Genomic DNA, 23,707 nt, shown 5'->3' with positions numbered 1-23,707 from the left:
AAAACTGTGTCCCCACTGTGGTGAGATAGGGGTCCACTTTCACAGCCCCACAATGCTGCTCACAAACGGTCCTCCCAGCCTTCCCCAGGGACCCAACCCTGGTGGTCAGCAGGATCCAGGCTACCAAGGGGAGAGAGGAGACGCTGCAGGGTGAGCTCAGCGTGTGGTGCGTGTACTCACAGTTCCTCTGGCTTCAGTCACCCCTCAGGCTCCAGTCCTGCAGTCTTGCGTCGTGACCCCGGAGGAGGTAAGATGGCGGGCGCCGCTGATTGCCGCTGATTGCCCGGCGGCTGGGGAGTCTGTCTACATGCGCTGTGCTGCCGCACAGGAGCGTGACAGCTAATCTTGCTGTGGGGAGCCGCTGGGAGAGAGTGTAAGTCGCAGCGCGACTTATACGGTGCCGCACTTCTGTGAAGCCGGGGCTGCTAATCTAGGTCCCGGCTTGCGATGCAGGGACAGGCCGCAACCCGCAGGGAGACCTAGTGTCTCCCCCGATTCCGCCGGCACTGCCCTGTGTGATGTCGGAGGGTGTCCGGAGCTCCTCTGGAGTAGTGGTAGGTAGGTTGTTAGGCTTGGTAGGGAGTATCTTGATGAGGCAAGGCAATGGGAGAAGGGAGCTCGCAGTAAGTGCGACTTCCACCATTGCCTGCCAGGCCACGCCCCGTCATGGATGTTTTGGGGGCATGTATTTTCTGATGGCTGCATGATCGTACATGCACATACTGCTGTGGCCAGCCTGCATAGTTATAGATTAGCCCTTAGTTTCAATGGTGCAGATGTATCAATCTGCCCCTAATGTTTTAAAAATAACGGGTCCCGCTTCTCCTGCATAATGTGGAGAATCGGGCACCTGTTATGGGCAGATGTATTAAACCCTACCACCCTCCTTAGCCAATAAGCAGAGCCGTTAAGCCCAGCGTTAACAGCTCTCCTTATCGTCAGCCCTGGCGACCCTGCGCATGCGCAGTCGTACGTTCCCATTTCCGGCTCTAATGGGCATGCACGAGACAGGGGCGTAACTAAGCCTCCGCAGCCTCCGCCATGGCGGGGAGGCGCAGAGTAACTATGGGCGCCTGGGGGGCTGCGGTGCTATAGTTACCCGCTGCGCTGCTGCCCGGCCGCATCTGCGGTCACTGTCCCGTCACTCGCTCCCGGCGCCGGCTCCTGCTGATAATGAAAAGTGACACTTAGAAAATGGCTGCCCCCGTATTGCAGACAGTTTTGGCAGCCATTTTCTAAGAGTCACTTTTCATTATCAGCAGGAGCCGGCGCCGGGAGCGAGTGACGGGACAGTGACGCAGATGCGGCCGGGCATGAGCGCAGCGGTGACTGAGGGAGACTGGACGGGACAGTGACCGTCAGGTAAGAGTATGGGGGGCGCCGAAAAAATTTGGCGGGGGGGCGCAAAATATATAGTTACGCCACTGGCACGAGATCTCGCTATTACCACAAGATCTCCAGCGCAGCCCAGAGCCACAGCAGGGCTAGCGTTGTCCCCACAGTGGGGGATAGGACAACGCTAGCCCAGAGCTGGCGAAAGCGACCGGGGTGATTTAACGCCTGGGCAGCTGTTAATGCATCGCCCCAGGTGCTAATCACTGGGGGGATTGCAGGGGACAGCCCCACCGAACGTAACTCGGTGGGCTGTCACTAGCGCATGTTAGGTGCACTAGTAATAGATTGAGGAAAACGTAATCCCCCCGTTAACTAGCGTTGAGTACATTTCTGCACTTAACGCTACTTCATACATTTGCATAGCCCGCTAATATGTACATAATTCAGAATAAGTTTGCTACAGCTCTGGTGGATGTCTCTCTTCATTCATTAACAGCTCCGTAGCCTAGGCAATCACAAATGCTAATGCATTTATATACAAACATGGCCCCGAGGATGCCTATATGGACCGAAGAGGAGCAATATACACTGGTGGTAAGTATAAAAAAAATTTCACAGGTACCCTTTGGATTTCTTCGGGACAAGTGGACTGACATGTCAAGATAGATGAGTATGTATGAGTGTTGTGTGTGATCAATGTATACTTTATTTGTGGGTGTTATTTGCGTATTGGTTCTTTGGTGGGACTACATGTCCCAGCGGGCCCATTAATACCCCACATGCTGGGACTTGGTTTGAATTTTGGACTGCCCCTTCTCTGCAACTGCCACTAGCATGAAAGTCCAGAAGCAGAGCATTGTGTCCCTCCTGGAATGGATCATGTTGGGAGGTATGGGTATATATGAATCTTGTTGGCTCGAAGATAGCCGATTGCACTAGCTGGTGTAACCCCATAGAAGCCTACAGGCTTCTTTCTGCGTCCCATGCCACCCCGAACTACCCGCCCTGCCCTCACTTGGGGACAGATGTATCAAGCTTCAAAAAGTGATAGTGTTGAGAGTGATAAACAGCCAGCCAACTCCTATCTGTCATGTTACAGGCTGGGTTTGAAAAATGCCTGGTAGGATTGGCTGGTTGTTTTTCACTCTCCACTTTATCACTTTTTGAAGCTTGATACATCTGGACCCTGATGTCTGGTCAGCCTCCTGCTATGCAGCTAGACTAGTGACCTCCGCCTCCTTAGCAATGGAATATCCCTCTTCCGGGTGCAGGGAGGAGGAGCCCAACAGTTTCTACAGCCACCTGAGCAAGAGCAGGATGGGGAGATCCGCGGGGACCTGCTCACTCCCCACCGTTTTTTTCAAAAACAGCAGCTCTTATCGCAAGAGCTGCCCATTGCGATATTAATTGCATATATTAGTACATGCAATTAGTATCAATGCAAATTGTGTTGGGGTGTACTGCAAATGCTTGGTACATGCCGCCCTCACACAGAAAAGCTGCAGCTGCCATAGGGATGGTGCAAATTTCAATGGTGCAACCAACTGTGGTGTGTAAAGACGAAGCAGGCGGTATTACAGGGTTTACAGACTTTGGAAAAAGTGCATCTCAGCTCTTGCACATACTACTTTCTTTCACTTCAGTAAAGCCTCATCCAGCCTCCCTGACCTGACCTCAGCCCTTTATAATGCATACCTCTCAAGATTTAATTACCAAAAAATAGGACACAAATAATCCCTGCTTGACCAGTGCAAAACACATTTCCTACCAAGCAGGCCAAAGTGCTGCCCACTATCCCACAAGCCCTGTCCCTTTCTGACCCTGCACATGAAAACTGTTCCGCCTAGAATCAGTTCTGTGGTGAGCCATTGCACTAGGTCGGTACTGGGTCAGCCGCTGCAGGGATATTTATAGTACATTGCGATGCCAGCTGAGCCAAAGAGTCCCTGCTCATTAATAAGATGAGTAGGGACACAGAAGTGGCAGATTTGGTTTAGATCAGGACTATTTTTTAACCCAGTCTGGCTCTTGCCATACTTGTATGTCTGACACCAATGCAGTACCCTTTAAAATAGGGATTGCATGTGTTTGCTTGTTGTGTAACTTTTCTGTTCTCAGAATTTCAAAGTAGTGAATATAGTTTGATTACACTGGTAGGAAATTTAATAGGATGAGATATACATGCCGACTTTTTAATACTCCTCTCCAGGAGAAGCCTGGAGAGGAATAAAAGGGTGGTGGGACGTGGCTTTGTTTTTGGGGTGGAGCAAGACTGACATCACCAAGCCCCGCCCCATGACAGACAGCCACATTCATTCGCGGGTCCGCGGATGGGGGAGGCGCTAAAATTACACAAAATGACGCGATTCTCGTCATTTTAGGCACGCGCCTTCCCCGCGGACCCGCGAAAATCTGAGTTTTATAGCGTGGAGAAAGGGGGACCATGGGGCTGTGGCATAATGCGGGAGACTTGCCCACCTTCCCGGGGGGCCAGGAGGGGGACCCAAATTGCGGGACCCTCCCGGCCATTCCGGGAGGGCAGGCAAGTATGGGATGAGAGAATCAGAAAGCGAGAGATTTGGTAAGAAATCTCCAGGTTTTTTAGAGCGACAATCATTTACACTGCAAACCCAGTTTGATTTTAGAGTGTAAATGATTGCCGCTGGAGATTTCTTACCAAATCTCTCACTTTCTGAATCTCTCATCCTATTACATTTCACCCACAATATTTATCTTATATAGTAAATCATATTATTCTGTACAGAACCAAAATCACACAATCACACAAACACACAGTCTCAGCGCTCTGTTACAGCAGCAGCAGGCCAACATTAAACTGCTGAGTCACAGTGCAAGAGACTGTTTATCTATGGCATATTTTAGTGTGTGGGATCAGGACGTATTACACAAACTGTAATTATGGGCTGAGCGTCTGTTACTGACAGAGTTAATTGCTATGACAGTAAGTATTGGGAGGCTGCTCCAAGTCATGTGATGCAGCTTACAAGAAGCTGAGTGCTGTGCAGAGTTGGGAAATCCCCTGAAAAAGCCATGGCTGTCTCTTCCTGTACAGCAAGCACAATGGCCTACCTAAAATATCTGCAGTAATGCTAACATCATGTACAACATCCATCACTCTGTCGTTAGCAGCAGTCTTGCACGGTGCCTTTGAAAAAACACGGATGGGGCATTATTTACTGGTCACTGTACAGAATATAATTTTTTTTTTTTTTTAATATACTGTATACAACTATAGCTAATATGTTTTGTGGTCACTGCTGTTCCTCTTATAACAAAGCCATCTGGAAGATCTATGATTTCACAATAATTACTTATTTTCATGGATTACTAGTGTTATTCATAGGCATGTGCGGTGTGGGGGGGGGGGGGGGGGGCTGAGTGTCCCAGACAACCCCTACTACCCAACACACCCACACCCCCTCGCTGCCGCCGCGTTCCTCTGACCGCCGCATCCTGCCTCCAACCCACTGTCGGCAGCAGTCCCTTAAAAAATGGCCGCAGTCTTGGAGGAGACACACACTAGAGGTACCTCCGGCCATTTATGGAAAGAATGCCACAGAAAAAATGTGCATGTGGCCGACTGTGGGTTGGAAGCTGGATATCGAGTTGTTAGGAACTCCATTGGTAACGAGCATGTATCCCCTCCCCACCCTGGCAACAAGCATGTAAGTCCCCTTGGCAATGAGCATGTAACTCCCCCTGTCAATGATCAGGGCCGGTGCAAGCCTCCCCCCGCCCCAGGCAAATCCTCCACCCGATGCACCCCCCAGCGCGCGCGCTCCGCCTATGGTTATTGATATGGTATATGGAGCAAAAAGTATACTGTGACTGAGGAAAACCTGGTTTGAGTCTGTGCTTAGTTCAGTGTAAAGGTGACTAATGTGCCATGTCAGTAGCACTGAGGGTGTAGCTACAGCAGGGGTGTAAGTTGGAGTTTGTAGCTCCCCTTAAAACAAGGGGCAGTAGCCAGCAGTGATTTGGCAGAGCTACAGAGTCTTCCACTGTGCACTGTTGCTTGCTGCAATGCAGGCTGAGCGTTAGCAGACATGAGCCATCCTCTCCGCTATTGCAGGTGTTAGCAGGGCTCCTCAATCAATTGACTCTGCGGCAACAGGGTGTGCGTTGCAGAGCTCCAATCGAAGAGCAGCAGTCACACTTGGATCCTGCTGTGAACCACACGGCTGCTGCTGTAGATGCAAGTGCTTGTTTAGGGCTTGGAGCCATAGGCGAATCTAGGGGGTGGTCCGGGGGTGCACAGGACCACCCATTAGCCCATTTTGTAGCTGAGGGATGGGGCTTTCCAACAAGCCCAGCCCTGTGTCTCTAGCCCCCTGCGAACCGGAGATACGGCCAGGCAAAGCTGGAACGTTTTCCCTATAGGATAACATGGGACCCGCTAATTCCGACCCCCACCCAGTTCAACGGCTGCCAGTTCCCCCTTCGGCATCACTGAAGCTCGGGATTAATCTCAGTCGAACCCAAATCTCTGGGCCTTCAATCTGATACCAGGCTGGATCCATATGAGTTAATTGGTTCCAGGGATATTGAGGTTAAACCGTTTTTTTTTTTCATTTCTTAAATATAATTTCTTGACTGTTTATGTTATTTGAGGGCAGATTTCTCTGGAACCAAACAGCGCAGTTTCACGGGACTAAAATCATTTGAAGCCAACTCAAAAGTTCTTCAATATGATACTGGTCTCATGTAAATGGGTCAGTTGGTTCCGAAGATATAGCTGGTTGGTTAAAGGGGTGAAGGGAGAGGGGAGTGGTTGTCTCTCCCCCTCACACCGAAAATGCAGGGACTAGGCTGGTGTATAAGGGGTCAGCCTGGGAATGTCCCTGCATGATCCTGGGACCATATTCCCGGGTAAATCCCTGCATTTTCTGTTGTGAAAGGGGTATTATTTCAAACAGCCGTGACCTGCAGTGCTCTGAATACAGCCGGGCAGCCCCCTGCTCTCTGCCCAGCTGTCAATGACTGTCACCCCTGCAGCTTCCGCTCCAATTCTTCTGCCCGATTTCACCCCCTTTAATCATGTGGTGACGGCGCCCGGTGTGCTCCCCCGATGTCACGCACAACAACAGCGCGCACAATATTTAAAATGTCCACTCGGCTAGAGGGGACACCAGGAGGGGAGTGGGAGCGTGCTCTGTGCTGCGCTCTGCTCCTCTCCCCATAGAAGCAGCTGCACCGCTCTCCATCTCTCCCTGCAGCAGCAGCTAAGGCTCATATAAAAATGTACAGTAAGTGGCACTTTTGGGGGCATTGCTTAAGGGACGCTATAAGTGGCAGTATGTGGGGGCATTACGCATAATGTGTGGCTTAATGTGTAAGGGGCATTACAGTGTGCAGCATCATGTGTAAGGGGCATTATGTGTGCAGCATCATGTGTAAGGGGCATTATGGTGTGCAGCATCATGTGTAAGGGACATTATGTGTGCAGCATCATGTGTAAGGGACATTATGTGTGCAGCATCATGTGTAATGGGTACTATGGTGCGCGTCATCATGTGTAATGGGTACTATGTTGTGTGGCATCATGTGTAATGGGTACTATGGTGTGCGGCATCATGTGTAATGGGTACTATGGTGTGCGGCATCATGTGTAATGGGTACTATGGCTAAGCAAGAACCCCTAGCAATGAGCATGTAGGTAAGCAGCACTTATGTGGCAAATATGTAAGGGCATTACGGTTTGTTATCATGGGCATCATGATGAGTGGCACAATGTGTAATGGGCATTATGGTGTGTGGCCTTATGTGTAATTGGCATTACAGCGTGTGGCTTTATGTGTAATGGGCATTACGGAGTTTGCTAAAATGTGTAATGGGCATTACTGGGTATGGTCTAAAGTGTAATACCACACCCCTTTTTGTGATGCCACGCCTCCTTCACATGAGGCCACGCCCTTTTTTGACGCGCGGCTACGCCGCGCAAAGGTCCCCCTACTGTTATCTCTAGATCTGGGACCACCCATTACCATAATTCTAGATTCGCCTATGCTTGGAGCCCAGAGGCAGGTGTCTCCATTTCCTCTGGGAGTTACACCTGTGGGCTACAGGTATTTATCCACTAAAAATGATGCACCATGGGAAACCTATGTGTAATGTTGCATGGTAATATGGAGGATAAAAGGAATGGGTACATGGTTTTGATACTTGGGTAAAATTGATAAAATGGGATTAGCGTGTTGGAGAGGAAATAGTGATAATAAACAACTGTGTATATACTGTAGTATAGAGCTGGGATTGGTAAATACTGATCTTTGACATATACAGCAGTTATATACAGATGTAGCCAGGAGCATATATAGTCCAGGGGTGGCCATCCTGTGGCTCTTGAGCCGCATGTGGCTGTTTTCTTAATGAGATGTAGTTCCCACGGCACTGCTGCTTGCCTCCTCTGAGTGGGCGCTACTCCACTGTGTGCCGCCTCTGGCACCTGCAGCACCTCTGCTTGCCTCCTGACTGTGTGCTAATTTGCTGTGTGTTCAACGTGATGTCATTACATCACGTCACGGGAAGAGCATGCTGTATCCAGTGCCAGGAAGAGGGAACAGAGACCACAAGGGGGTGAGAGATTGGGTGCAGCTGCTGGACAGAGACAGATGACAGAGCATTCACGGCACCTGGAAGTAGGAGCAAGTCTGCGTTTGCAGAACAGAGGGAGTGTGGCGGCTGTCTACTTACTTTTGTCAGTCCTTTTTCAACACTGAAATAAATGAAATCCAAACATTGATCTGCTCTTAAAGACACACATGAATTACTGTTAGTAGCTTCAACCGCATACGAACATGCATATTTTTTATTAATAGAATACATTGAAAACAAGGATTGTCAAAAGGCAATAAAAAAATTTTATTGGGAAGATTACGGAAATTAACTTAAAACTGAGGACTGACACAAGGTTATATTCCTTCAAATGTAATTCTAAAGGCATGAACACAAAAAAATAGAACATGGCCTTGTGCCAGCTAGGCCACACCTATTTTCTGCATGATATCAGGTCTTGCTATAACATATTTTTTGGCTCATTGCCTCTGATTGGTTGCCATCCCTGCTGTAGGCAAACAGTCGCCATTATAGAGAGGGGCACATGGATTGGAACGCATGTGCAGTAGATTGCGCTATGGGGAAGATAAACCATGAGGCAGATGAAGCTAAAGCGGATGTGGTATAACTCACTGACAGTTGGGATTCCGGCGGTCCTTTTTACGACATCAGGAGCCCACAGGGGGATAAGCGCATTCAAGCCCCTTGGCTATTCTATTCTCCCTCTATGGGGCTCGTGGATCCCCACAAGGGAAAATAGTCCGTGTAAGTTGGGATTACGATGTTGTAGAAATGATCGTCGGAATCGCAACTATAGGTGAGTCATCTGGCACCCGCTAAAGCACCAGGCCCCCACATAAAAACAGGCATAGCATCATAAGCATTAGAATTGAATTTTTCACAGAGGGTGGGATGTACTGAGCCTTAGCAGTACATCTTGCCACAAATTGCACTGTTAGGGATGCCACCAATCTGATAGAGGTGGCGCTGTTGCACTTGCCCAGCAGTCCTTAAAGCCTCCTGTGTTGCGCGCTGCGGGCGTGGGACGGAGTGGCGCCTCCGTCCAGCCGCCCGTCCTTCCGGGTCTGACGTCAGGTTGCCAAGCAACCTAGGACGCCGGAGGACACGGCAGACGGACGCAGCTTCCGTCCTCCAGCCCTGCGTCTCCCAGCAACCTGGGACGCCGGCGGGCGGCCAGGGAGCTTCCTGCTCACAGCGGCATCGTTGCCTAGCAAGGAAGGACGCCGCCGGGCAGGTAGTTAGGATGGCCTCCTTAGGGCATAATAATAAACGGACCGCAGGTGTCCGTTGGGACAGCTAATTCTGGCAGGGCAGGGCGTCACTGCTGATTGGCTCCCCAGTCTCATTTAAGGAAGTCAGCCCAGCACTTCCCTGCTGGTGATAGCTTCTGGTTATTCTATCTACCTGCTCCAGCACTTTCCTGCCTATGCTCCCAGTGATTCATCCCAGTGGAATTCTGGTTCCGTGAGTTGCCCCAGTCGGGGTTGATTTTGTTTCAGTCTTTCCCCCTCATTTGCTTTATTCCTGCCTTCTTATTCCTTTACAGCCGGTCAGGCCAGTCTCGTTGCTTTTGGGGTTGTTTAGTGCCCAGCGAGCACTTCATTCTCGCTTCCCGTTTTCTCTGGGAAATTCCTCCTTGGTTCCTTCTTATTGTTTTGCTTTATTGTGGTCTGTGCGACGGGTGTCGCAGGTGGTAGCGACTAGGTCGCTGGCGCATAGAGGTGTTAGCCAGGGTCCGGCAAGCCGCCGTTTGGTTAAAATTTCAGTTAGGTCCTTTAGTTAGTTTCTCCTGTTGGCCGTACCCTGGGGGGGTCCCCGGCTCCTTGTCCTTACCTAACACCTGGCTGTACCGGAGTTAGGGCGGGCTTAACTCGCCCTTCCAAACGTGACGGCTACAGGCGAAGCCTAGAACACCTGCAGAAGTAGGTTACCCAGCCTGGGGGGTACAACAGAGTCAGTATAGGGTTGCCGTGGCTGTCCTGAACAGCAGTCCCGGCTGCGGGGTCACACCCGATACCTAACATCCTGCAGGTTAAGGCTTCACCTTTAACAGCCATGTTTGTGAGGGTGAATAGATCTGCCCCTACTCTGGTGCCGCCAGGTCTTACAGAGGGACAAGGCTGCTATAAGAGGCTGGGCAAGGCAAATACAGGACTGGAGTCAGACTGGGACACAAAAGAAAGGACCAGATACACAGGACAAACAGTGAACAAAGATATACTACAATGGCACCAGACCACTGTTGCATATGTTACACACAAGTGACACTGTACTGTAGATGTTGAAGTAAGTACAGAGTAGTGAACCACAATGGCTGGTCACTAATAGCATCTAAGTGTAGTACTAAGGGACAACACACTGGCAGACAAACAGACTGGTTACAGAACACGTAAAAGCGGACTAGACACTTAGTGACACAGACATACAGCAAGACTAGATTGTGGGGCAGTATTAGTTCCAAACAGGACACAGGAATAATCTCAGGATCCTTGCAAGTAACAGCTGGGAAAAACAGGACCAAACACAGCACAGGCACATGAAGGGTTAAACAAACTTTGGGAAACAGAATACAGGTAGATGAACACAGGGCTGGATAGAATCAGGGTATACAGACAAGGACTCAGTATGATCTGCTTCACTATCCAGAAATAAGCAGTATAAGCACAGAGTTTAGAGAAGACTGGGTAATATAGGGAGCAATGTCCAATCAGAACACCTAGAATGGACAAGCCCCCTTAATGAGGAAAGTCACTGCAGGTGCGCAACCTGACACATAAGGCAAAGTGATAATTGCCTAATTATATGACAGGTGAAATGAACACAGAACAAATACAAGAGTCAGGCTGCAATTTACACAGACCCGTCAGAGGCAGCTCGTAACAGATACTAATCATATCTGTACTAACATCGCAAAGGACAGCCCTTCTTATAAGAGTTGCCCTTTGCGATCCTGGCATGTACAGATCAGATCCCTCTCAGAGAAAATGTGGAAAGTGTCCCATAGGCTTCTACAGAATAAAATCAGCAAAAGCTAGCATTAACATCCACCCTGAAGCCTGAAAATGGGATTTTGTACACATTTTCCCGTTATCAGTTGCCCAAAATGTCTTTATGCATAGGTACTTATAGAGGCAGTAGGGACAGGGCCGGCGCCACCACTAGGCAAATCTAGGCATTTGCCTAGGGCGCCGGCCACTGGAGGGCGGCATTTCGCCCCCCCCCCCCCGTGCCGCGGGGGTACCTGTTCTGCGGCTGTGTATATAAAGCTTGCGGCGGCGGCAGCGGGGGGTCCCTGCAGCCAAGAAATAACGAGCGGTATCCGCCTGGCTACGCGGAAGCGCTTCTGTTGTGGAAACACTGGCCGCACGCTGATTGGCTGAGATTCAGCCAATCAGCGTGCGCCGTGCGGCCAGTGTTTTCACAACAGAAGCGCTTCCGCGTAGCCAGGCGGATAGCGCTCGTTATTTCTTGACTGCAGGGAGTGGGACCCCCTGCTGCCGCCGCCGCCGCAAGCTTTATATACACAGCCGCAGGACAGGTACACCCCCCCCCCCCGGCACCGGGGCACCCCCACCCAGACTCGCCTGGGGCGCTCCGGTGCCTTGCACCGGCCCTGAGTAGGGAAAAAGTGAAGGGTATGTACACACCCATGTGGTTCTGGCCACACCCACTTTCCTCCCTCCCACAGCTCCTCCCATTCCCAATATAGGCTTAATAACTTTTTCAGCCGCATGTCCATGTGACCTTGATTCGTCCCTATTAGTAAATGTATTTTGCAGGTTATTTCTTACAGATACTTTGCAGAGTGTTTTGCAGATATATTTAGAAGGCTGAAATAGTGTTTTTGTAACTTCTCTTGTAATAACCACTGCCCTTGCAAATGATTGTACATGTGATAAGAAGAACCCCATGTGCATGTGGAATACTAAGGGTGTTACATTCACACACTGTGGTATCAGGGTCTGATAATGAAAGTTGGGTTTCCTGCGTGCATATAGATTACATCTCCATTGCTGTCGCTCAGTTCATCCTTCCCTACATCATCAATGAGGTTTGACCTCACACTGGTGTGAGGCAAATCTGCATACGCATAAAACAAATTGGCAACGCATCGGAACACAACAACAACAACGATAAAGCTGATAAAATTATTAATGAAGTCATTAGAGGGGATAAGTATCATCAGTGACATTTGATAATTTCCTACCTCAGTTCAAACACTTTTCAAATGCATTTCTTTTTTACATATTCTCATAGATAGCTCTCTCAGTGGCGTAGCAATAGCTCTGCAGCCCCTGCGGTCACTTGGAGGCACTAGGGAAGTTTGGGCGCCGCGGGGTCTGCGGAAGCTATTGCTGCCGCAGAATCTCTGATGCTGAGTTCCGGTGCTCCTCCTATCCTCCTGTAAAATGGCCGCCCCCTTCACAGCAGACAGTTATTAAGGATGCTAGAGGAGGCAGCGACCTCCTCTTGCATCCTAAATAACGGCCATTTTTTATGTGACATTCAGAGAGAGGAGCAGAAGAGGGGGTAAGTGTGGGTGAGTGGGGGGAGGGGGAGTAGGAGTCGGGGGCACACACATTTCAGTGGTGGTGGGGGGGGGGGGGCAATTGTAGTTACACAGCTGAGCTCCCTAGTTATAATTATAACACTACCCATGCTTTTGATAAGGTTTATGATTAGCAAAGAAATCCATTAGAATGTATTAATTCCATTATAGATCATCCCTGTTTATTTGAAAAATTTCAGTAGGTATAATAAGCAATACATAAGATCAGAACATTAATTGTAGAATAGAATACAGCAGAGCAGACTTGGTCAGATACATATTGTACAACGAACTGTGCTTTTGCACCTACAAATGTGATTTTATAGGGTACCTCTGTCAAGTACCAGCTGGCCAAATGTTAATGACCATCGAAGAGCACCCCAGAGGCTTTCACTTTTACTGCTCTTACACCCAAATCTCAGATCCAACCCAATATTTGCAAAAACGATTGCAATCTGGGTCAGACCCAGGATTTACATAATTGAAATTGAAGTGCCAACCCCGAATATTCCCAGGTTTGCAGGTTACACGGGTGCAGCGTCTTGAAGGCCAGTGCTTGGAGATGACATCATCTCCAAGCGGCGGGACCACCAAGGCATCACACTGAGGAAAAGTCCAGCACTCGCGAAAGCTGCTGCTGGGCTGTCTCCACCCTCGTCTATGTGCGGTGAATGGAAGCCACACTCATTCAGCAGCGGAGACGCTGTATACCCTGTTCCAAAACTCCAGACTGACCGCAGGATGCTGTGGTTGTGAGGTATGGGCTCTCCCATTGCTGTAAACGGGTCCTGAGTTGGATGATCTGGGTTACTGTATCTGTTTACATTGCCCCTGAACACGGGTCTCACCCATGTTTAACTCTGAGTATTTCCTGGGCTGGGTTGGATCCGGGTTATTTTTGGGGGGCTATTTACACTGAAGCCCGACCTTGTTTGACTCACCAATAACCCGGGAAATTTCTTTGGTGTAAAAGGGGTATTACTTTATAACCTGCAGTCCATCTAGGACATATTTAGCTGTGACATACTGCTGGGTGTGCCTCTGCATGCCATTTGAAGTGGCCTGAGTTTACTCCCAGAAGTTTACTCATAAAAGGATCAGAGAAGAGAGCTAAGGCTTCCTCTTAGGTGCTTGTTTTGGAGTTGACATAGTAAGGGGGCATGCAGTCAAAGTATAGACAGAAGACTGACAGCTGGAACCCAACAGAATCCCAACACATCCTGGAGCTACTGTATGTGCCATATTTGGGCTCTTACTGTGGGGATGGGCGATGTTCTGGTTAGGCTGGGGTCATTATAAGTAGGCTACAGGTAAGAAAAGCTAAGGTTAGGGTGCTGGAGAGTGAGGTTAGAGTTAGGCTGTGGGGGGGGGGATAAGTGGTAGTATTAGGGGGGTGCCAAATACCTACATGAAAGCCCTTAGGTTGATGTATCAAGCAATGAAAAGAGTTGAGCGGTGGAAAAATTGCCCGTAGCAGCCAATCATCTTCTATCTATTTAAACAAATACTTGATAAATGCTACCTCAAATCTGATTGGCTGTTGTAAAGTCTCCACTGGCACACTTCTCAACGGGTCTGCTTCTCCACTCTGAGTTTGGCTGGGAATACACCCTCCAATAAACCTCCTAAAAGAACCAAAAGCATAATGGAGATCGGCTGAACTAACACCTTCCTGATTCTTTATGCAAGCAGCCTAACAGTAGCTGTACACCAAGCCAGGCTTTTATTGTTATAAAGATGTATAAATAGAGTCAGATTATTCTAGCCTCAATCATTAAAAGGTCTAATAAAGTGAAGGTGCAGTTAAAAAAAGATCAAGAGGGTCAACCATTACCTTAACTGAGCTCCTCAAGATGTATATACCGAACAAGATTGCATGTAAAACTGGCTACAACACTCCAACAACAATAATTAGCTGGTTCTGTATAACAATGTTCGGTGATCTTGACTTGGACTACCTCTATTTCTGGCACTATGCCTGATTGTGTCTCAGCATACCATATTTTAATAAATAATCTATGCATTTCTACTCCATATAACACAAAACAAGAATATACTCCAAAATTACATTGTCACAATGGCCCTTATTCTGATCGGTGCGGATATTCCCGCATGCGGACGGCCCGCCGATGTTGATCGTCTGCGCATGTGCAGAGGTCACTCTGCGCATGTGCAGGCGATTTCGCCGCACGGATTCTTTATACGCCGCACAGGGGGCGTAGAGGGGCGTGAGGGGCTACTTAGGCTCATTACCCTATGCATACGCCCCCCGTTTCATGGGCGTTCCCATGCAAACGCGGGGCGTATGCATGGTAATGAGGCCGTGACACGTGGGTACGGGGCGGGCATCTAACATCGCCGGATGTCAGCTGCCCGCCCCCATACATGTTTTCACACGGACAAGTGTCCGTGTGGTCTTGTGTTGCGGGACCTGGTGGAGCGTGCGGCCCTGCATTCGATGTTCGGCGACCATCGAATGCAGGGGCAGCTCCCAAGACGGAGGAGGCGTATCCCCGTCCAATTTCATGCGGATCGCCACATATCCGCGTACGGACGGCAGGTGGCGATCCGTATGGAAGGCGGGGATTCGCCTGCACGGTCGCGGCCGCATATTCTGATCAGGCCGCACCGATCAGAATAAGGCCCAAGGTTCGGATAGTTAAGTTGTTTTGGGATTCCGGCTGCCGTGTAGGATGCCTGCCGAAATCTTAATGGGGCAGACATTTACAAGGCATGGTTTTCCCTTGCAAATGACTGCCCCTTTAATAAAACCTCTGAGTTTGGCCGCAATACACCCGATACACATGTCACGGCCCCCTGACTGGATTCCAACATACGGGCTGATCTGGAGAAGTGATTTAAAAATGGGTCAGAACCAGGCAGATATTGCAGTACCAGGGGGCGAGCAGCATCAGATGAAAAGTTGAGAAAAAAATCAACCTAGGTTGATTTAGGAGCGCTGGTTATGGGCTGTTGTTTCAATATAGAAAAAAGCAGCTGCTGAGAAGGGAGTAGTCAGCTCCCTAAGTGGTATGACAAGGAAAAAAGGATGTTAGCAGCGCTAAAAATAAAAATATTATGTTCTCACAAGTGAATCAATTTAAAAAATAACAATTTAATGGCACAATAAAGATAAAAAATGACAATTAATCCGGATATAGTTTAAAAACATGTAAACAATGATTAGCTGATATTGGACTTATCAATTGTAACCTGCACTGGACCGGGCATATGTCCCTTAGATTCAGTCCTTTGGGGGTAACCACTTGGCTGGGAAACCGCTGGAGGTATTCAAATCCTTGAAATTTGGGCAATGTTTACCCAATGCTTGGGATAGGCCTCGACGATGGATGCGATTAGAGTCCAAGAATGTGGTAAAGTTCTCCCAAAGTTTAGGGCTTGGGTCCAGAAGTGTAGCAGGAATGTCCAACAGCAAGATGGCAAATGTTAGGTCCAAGTACCTACGCGTTTCGCTGACCCCTGTCAGCTTTATCAAACTGACAGGCTGACAGGGGTCAGCGAAACGCATACGTACTTGTATACGTACAGGTACAGTATGGACGCAGAATGGACACTGTTTTCATTGGATGATGCAGATCCTGGCCTTTATACTGCCAAAAGATGGGGCCACCCCTTCCAATGCTGAAACCATTGTGGCTGAGATATTTACAATTACATAAGACTTTGGTCTTCAGAAAAATGGTTACCACTTGTATAACTCAGTCAGTAAAACAGACACACATTAAGGCAGCAGGCAAAGTTTATACAGAAAAAAAAAAAAAACTTAAAGGTCTAGTAACATGCCACACCACAGGCAAGTACTAATATTTGGAATCTATGTTTTTGTATTTAGTTAGTGTTGAAGCTTGAAATGCATTTAACATTGTGGGTAAAATTAATCTGAATCTTTAAGATCCATCACCAGGCGTATCTAATTTGGTATCCTAGGCATGCTTTTATAAAACAAAGCTACCCCCCTTGTCCGCCTGGGCCTTACACCCAACTTTGTGCCAAATGCCTATTGCCCTATATCTTGATGGTCTAGGGTGGTAATGATGAATTGGGGTCCCACTGGGATCTTGCCTGCTCTGCTGACCTTGGTGGCACAGGGGGGTAATCTCTTCACCAGCCTTCCCCCACGTGCCTGCGCTACTCCTAAAATTGTCAAGCACCAGCTTATCTCTCTCCACCGTCATACCGGCTTTGAGCAGCTTGTGCAGGCTAATAAAAGCCAGAGCGATTGGGTGGAGCCAAGGCCGGATTAACAATGGGCCTGATGGAGCTACAGCTCCAGGCCCAATCTCTAAATAGGCCCATTTTGTAGCAGAGGGTCTGGGCTTTCCAACGAGTTTGGCCCTGTGTCGCTAGCCCCCCGGGAACTAGAGATACCGCCAGGCAAACCTGGAACGTTTTCCCCATAGGATAACATGGGACCCGACCCCCACCCGGTTCCAACTGCTACCAGTCCCCCCTCCGGCATCACAGAAGCTCAAGGTTCAGTTGAACCCAAATCGCTGGGCCTTCAATCTGATGCCAGGCTTGTCCATATGGGTTCATTGGTTCCAGAGATATTGCGGGAAAAAACGATTTTTTTCCTTTATGAACTGTAATTTCATGGCTGTTCATGTTGTTTGAGGACAGATTTCTCTGGAACCAAACTGCCCAGATTCACGGGACTAAAATCATTTGAATTCCACTCAAAAGTTCTTCAATATGATACTGGTCTCATGTAAATGGGTCAGTTGGTTCCAAAGATATAGCTGCCCGGCTGTCATTTCTGTCCGGCGGCAGCTGTCCCCCAGTTACCGCAAGCATGTATTCCCCCTTGGCAATGAGCATGTAATCCCCATGGCAACCCCTGGATGTAGGTAAGCAGTACTAATGTAGCAGAATTATCAATAGGCATTATAGTGTTTGGCATAATACGTAATGGACATTATGGTGTGTGGCTTAACATGTAATGGGCATTATGGTGTAAATTGTTAATGCGCGCCTTTGGCGCGCAATGCCCCTGTTTGTGAAACATATTGTGCATTATTGCTCAATCTGTTTGGTATAGTGTGTATTTTGGCTCAATCTATGTGGCAAAATGTGAATTTTGCCTTAATCTGTGTGGCATAATGTGAATTTTGACTCAATCCATGTGCCATAGTGTGAATTTTGGCTCAGTCTGTGTGAATTTTGGCTCATTCCTAGTGGCATAATGTGTAAGAGGCAAGTACACTATAAGGGGGTTACTATTGTGTTGCATGATTCGTATAAGGAGTATATGGTGTGGTAATCTAATGCTGCTTTCAGACCGCAAAATTGGCTTTGACCAGGTATTCTAAAACGTTTCTAAAAACGGGTCTGCCAGCTAAAACCCCATTCACACCGCATGTCTTTAAACGGTCCCCTTCTGTTCTTTCTGTACACCTCCTCTCTGGGTGCACTCATTAACTCCTTTGGCTTCCAATATCACCTCTATGCGAATGACACCCAAATCTATCTCTCCTCTCCTGATCTGTCCCCCACTGTTTTCTCTCAAGTTTCCAACTGCCTCTCTTCCATCTCCACCTGGATGTCTGAGCGATTTCTGAAGCTGAATATGGACAAAACCGAACTTATTATCTTTCCCCCACCCAGAGCTATGCCCCCTACTAATATCTCTATCACTGTTAACAACACCATCGTCTCCCCCGTTCCCCAACTCCGCTGCCTGGGTGTCACTCTTGACTCCTCCCTCTCCTTTGCACCCCACATCCAAGCCCTGGCCCATTCTTGCCGGTTCCAGTTACGCAACATTGCTCGCATCAGGCCCTTTCTCTCACAGAGTGCAACTAAGCTGATCATCCACTCACTGGTCATCTCACGGCTCGACTACTGCAATGTTCTCCTCACCTGCCTCGCTCAATCCCAACTGGCTCCTCTCCAATCTGTCCTCAATGCTGCAGCCAGGCTTATCTTCCTCTCCCACCGCTCTAATTCTGCCACTCCCCTCCAACAAAATCTGCACTGGCTTCCATTCCCCTACAGAATCCTCTTCAAACACCTCACACTCACATACAGGGCCATCTCTAATTCCATTGCTCCATATATCTCTAACCTCATCTCCATTCATACACCCTCCCGCCCTCTACAGTCGGCTGACGACTGTCGTCTCTCCTCCACCCTGATCACTGCTTCTCATGCTAGAGTACAGGACTTTGCCCGTGCTGCACCCCTTCAGTGGAACGCACTCCCTTGCTCCATTAGACTCTCCCCGACCTGCCAAAGCTTCAAACGGGTACTGAAAACTCACCTATTCATCAAAGCGTACCCTTCCACTGCATAAACCAGCTGGTTCTCCGACCCCTTGCCTGCTTACATCCTGCTATCTAACCACCACCCACTCGCGTGCACCTCTTGTAATCTGTCTGTCTCCCCTTCCTACTAGATTGTAAGCTCCTCTGAGCAGGGCCCTCTTCCCTCCTGTTGTCAAAGCCCACTTCTCTTCACATTTCACTCACAGCTCTCCTATACTCCAAGACTCAGTGACCATCTTTGTCTGCATACTCATCTCCATCATTGGCATCTAGCCTCTAGTTGTATGTTGATTGAGTCCTCACTACTTATATTTAAGCTGTAATGTGTATTGATCTGTGGCGCTCTTTCTTTGTACTGTCTTTTTGATATTTATTCAATGTTATGCCAAGCTTTGTCTCCCTGTATTGTTCCTTTGTACGGCGCCGCGAAACACTTGTGGCACCTTATAAATAAAATTATAATAATAATAAACGGTATTTCAGTGCAGTTTTTGTCGTTAAATGGTATTTCAATGCAGTTTTGTCCCTTCACAACACTGAACTCGTTTTAACTCATAGAAAACAGTGGATGAAAAAAACCGGGTCTGAAACGGGTAGGACCCTGCTTTATTACCATTTAGAAATTCCAGTTCAATAGAACTGGTAAATTCACTCTGCACCTTTCAGACTGCACAAATTACCGGTTTAAAACGGTAAAAAAATGGAAAAATAACGGGTAAAAAGTGCGGTCTGAAAGGGGCATTAGGTGACCACATAAAAGGTTTACCAAGTTTCAGCTTTCAGTATTTTTTTTATGACTGCAGTGCCGCCTCACCCCGCAAGTAACTTAGGACATTGACGTCCTGCGGGTGCACCTTTGGAGGGCACCCGCCAATTTATCTCCCTACATTTTTCCTATGCCAGCCCCCTGCCTTTTCCAGGCATACATAATTAGTTGAAAGTATTTACACAGATAGAGACACACCCATGAGCAGACCACCCAACCAGAACACTGGTCACGCCTCCCACATTATTAGGTGTTGGCCACAACCCCTAGTATTGCGTATAATAGGCCCTTGATAATTTTCAGCTCCATGCCCATTTAGACCTTTATCTGGCTCTGGGTGGAGCTATGGCATGGCAAATTGCATTTGGCTCGCTGCTGCTGCTCAAGAATGGCTGCTTTGTCCACCATGAGCCATGATTGGCTCCTCTGTCTGTGCTGGAATACAAGGTAGTTGTTGTTATTAGTGTAGTGTAAGAGGATAATCCACATTCCATACAACCTACACAATATTAACTTATCAGTGCTGCCCCCAGACATTTATAGGATGTGGTCAGTAATCATCAAGTCAGACAGTGATGGTGTGCACTGGTCTGTACTGGAATTGGAAATTCCACATGTTTAATCCATGCATCACGAAGAAGACAGGCAAAAGCTTTCCATATAAACACTAGTAGAGATTAGGATGGCGGTGTGATGTTTGATTAGATATCTGCAAAGTATGACTCATATACTGTTCCTGGAGTCTGGGGGAAGACTGATGATCTGGTTGTGCAATGTGAACGATCTGGTAACTCTTCTTGCCTCCGCATCCAGTGTGCAGGGTACATGGTTTATAAAGTCTGGTGCCACGTGCAGCTGGTGTTTTACAGCTAATTTACACTCATTGGGGCAGATTTATTTTACGCCTGGTGAAGTGATAATGTGGCCTGTAAATAACCAGCTAACCAGCTCTTAACTGTCAAGTTACAGGTTGGGTTTGAAAAATGACAGTAAAGAGCTGACTGGCTGCTGTGCTTTTACCGGCCACTTTATTACTTACCAGGCTTAATTGTATCCATTATAGATCACAATCTGGCCTAGATGTTTCCAACTGGAAAGGACTCTATGTTTTATAGCATCCCTTATTTATGGTTTTTCTACAATAACATATTTATTTGACACTAGTTAAAATCCTGTTAAAATGACGGCTTCTGCAATGAACTTTCACTTTGAGTCGTGACAGTTTTTACTTTCACTTTGAGCTGTGACCGGTTTTAGCCCACAAACTCTCCACCCCGCACCCAGTCTATATCTGCTCCTATCTCCAATCTCTGTCTTCACAGCTCCCTCTCTCCATATCCAGCAAGTTTGACACAGATCAGTGTCCCTGCAAAAATTGCATTAATGTTCTGTTATGACATCTTTTAGCACACAAAGGGGTAATGTGGTCATCAAGTGGCCTATAGTGGTCAGTGGCAGTACTTCACCTCATAGAGGTGAGGAGTAGTTAGCCTTTATATATAGGTGTTAAAGTAAGAGACATACAGTATGTGAGAGGAGTAGCCTGCTTCTCCCAAAAAAAAGCTCCTTGCTTTGCTATTGGTTAAGAACATTGCAGGTGTGGCTGTGGGCAGCCCTGCAGAACCAAAAGTGCACTGGCCCAGGGGACAAGATGCCCTCTGAGCTCGTCCAGCATGTCCCTCGTTCCTGGAGTCCAAATCCGTGACTGGGTGCAGGGGAAGTGACCCCACGCATGGCACGGCATGGTAAATAGGCCTTTGGTTTGAATATTTAAAATGCACTACCTTATCTTTGCATTCTCATACATTTTCAACTATAGTTTTTCCAACATGGTCTTCCCCTTCTCTAACCACAACCTTCCTTCAACTCAAAATCCCAATCATGCATTCAAATTAAGTAACATATGTAAGTAATAATAATTAGAGCAGTGCAGTGACGGCACTGCACTGCACCAGACCATACCTCTTAACCAATGGTGATACAGGAGAGGTTAAGCCACCACCATGGTTTTTATGATATCCCAAAATGGTGGGTCCTCTGGTGCTGGTAAATGCGGGCCTGGACAGTCCTCAGGACACTCTGGGGGCTGTTGAGACTGCAGGATGCATGCCTGAAGATTCTGAAAGATGCTCTGGGTGGTGCTGCAGCAGAGTTCCTGGCTGCAGGGTTCCATTTTAAGCCCCCATCTAGCCAAATGCAGGGACCATGGGGTAGCTCACCCACAGAGTTCTGTGCTCTTTGCAGTGGCACCACTCAATTTGTTGTGTATGCTGGATTATCGGGGGTGCATGCAGCGGCATCCCAACAGCTTACCTTCCCACCCCCCCACCACTTACAACTAAACCTCCCACAGCCTGAGTCTCTCTTTCCATGCCCTCCTGCTCACACACTCACACAACACTCACATACATTACTCACTGCTGCAGCAGAAGACCTGGCTCTCAACGCTGGATGTAGGAGACACCGCTTCAGAAGGTGAGTAATTACAGACTAATTAAGCTAATTGGAAACTTAACTTAAACCAGTTGCTCAATGAGTCCATTTTAAGCATATTAGGAAAAATCAGACTTGCTCTGCAGGTACAAGAGAAAATAAACCACCACATCCTATTTTCAGCCCCGCAATTGAATTCCAAAACCCTACAGCTGCAGAAAAATGTAATTTCCCACTCACAATGAGTTCCCCTATGGAACCAATAAATGTTCACCTTGGACATGGAGGTGAATGTGAAATGGATATTTTCACAGTTATTTGGCAGTGTGTAGTGAGCAACTTCTGAACCATTTGTTGAATGTTACAGGAAAGGCACGGCTTTACAGTTAATCTTTTTTTCACATATGGATATATTTTTAATGGTTCCGTTTTTTAAAGCGGCAATCATTCACACTGCTAAACCAGTTTGCTTTTGAAGTGTAAATGATTGCCACTTTAAAAAAAATAATTTCTTACCAAATCGCTCCCTTTCTGAATTTCTCATCCTATTAATTATCATGTTTTCTGGTTTCCTTTTTTCATGCACAGGTTGATCTTTTTAACTAAGTCAGTAATTATCCCACCTGTTAATAATAATTCAAAAGACACAATTTAAAATTAGCATTGCCAATTATCAAGTTAATAAACATAGTGCTGTGTGTTTATGTACTGAACATGTGATTAGCTACTTTTATGTTAAGTACATAAACAGCTGTACAGTTCATCGGTGCTAAATGACTCAATATCAGTAAACGTGACTTTTTAGTGCCAAAAAATATTGGTACTTACCGAACTTGTATGTTCCACACTGATTCTTCTCCAGCTCGGGTTCCAGCACTGTGTAGCCTGGACAGCTCCCAGGTCACTGTGTAGTGTGCACAAAATGTTTGGTCAGTTGGACGGAATGTTTCAGATTTGAATGTTAATTAACTAATGAGATACAGTTAGAATAAAAGGAAACATGATTGTAGGGCAATTCACACCATTGCTTTCTATATTGCAACATACTCTTTATTCTTGTGCTAAAACTAAAGCATTTACAATGGAGAAGGACAAAAGCAGAAGCCAGGAGGGGACAGGGGAGCCGGGACCATAGACAAATCTTCTGTGGGTCCCGGGCTCCGATCACAGGTGAGCTCATGGCAGATGGCAGCGGCATTACAATAGCCCTGCAGACCCCGGCACCCACACCTAAACAGGGCCTCCCCGCCACTGCAGGGCTACTGTTACGCTACTGGAATCCTGTAGTGTTCATTATGCACTCTTCATGGCCTGCTCATACGCACTCTTAAATCATGCATGTGGAAACTCCCCACTAGAAATCCTGTGGTTGCACCTTGGTAGAGAACTTTAAGAAACAAATTTTCTTACATTACCACAGGAGTATACCATGCACTGTTGTCTGAACACCTGCATGGCAACATCACTATGGGGTGTATTCAATGTTTTTTGCGAGCTGTGACAGTGAACAGTGCTGACTGATCACTGTCACAGCTCGCAGGGTCAGTATTCAACTGACCCCCTGCACATGCCCTTTGCCCCTTGCTAGGTTTTTACAGTGACGTGGAAACGGCGTGTGCGGCCGCTAAAACAGCGAGGCTCATGGCTAAATACAGCGCGCTCCCTGCATTAGCCGCGAACCTCGCTGTTTCGGGGAATCCTCACCGTCATCTGACAGTGAGGGTTCCCTTGGAACATTGAATA

The 23,707-nt window shown here is 47.7% G+C and overlaps 1 protein-coding gene across 1 annotated transcript in view; it reads right to left on the bottom strand.

The window, feature by feature from the left end:
• Positions 1–23,707, bottom strand: part of LOC146007815 (uncharacterized) — a 145,502-nt gene that overhangs the window by 40,417 nt on the left and 81,378 nt on the right. Inside the window, exons 2-3 of the mRNA XM_083146471.1 lie at positions 22,793–22,868; positions 14,004–14,106 (exon numbers count right to left, since the gene is read on the bottom strand). Of these exons, the coding sequence (XP_083002597.1) occupies positions 14,004–14,106; positions 22,793–22,868 (179 nt within the window). The remainder of the gene's footprint in view (positions 1–14,003; positions 14,107–22,792; positions 22,869–23,707) is intronic.

Source organism: Crinia signifera, chromosome 6, assembly GCF_055691185.1.
Source record: "Crinia signifera chromosome 6, ASM5569118v1, whole genome shotgun sequence".
NCBI lineage: Eukaryota > Metazoa > Chordata > Amphibia > Anura > Myobatrachidae > Crinia > Crinia signifera.
The sequence above is the reverse complement of the archived record's forward strand: the minus strand, read 5'-3'. Positions and strand labels throughout refer to the sequence as shown.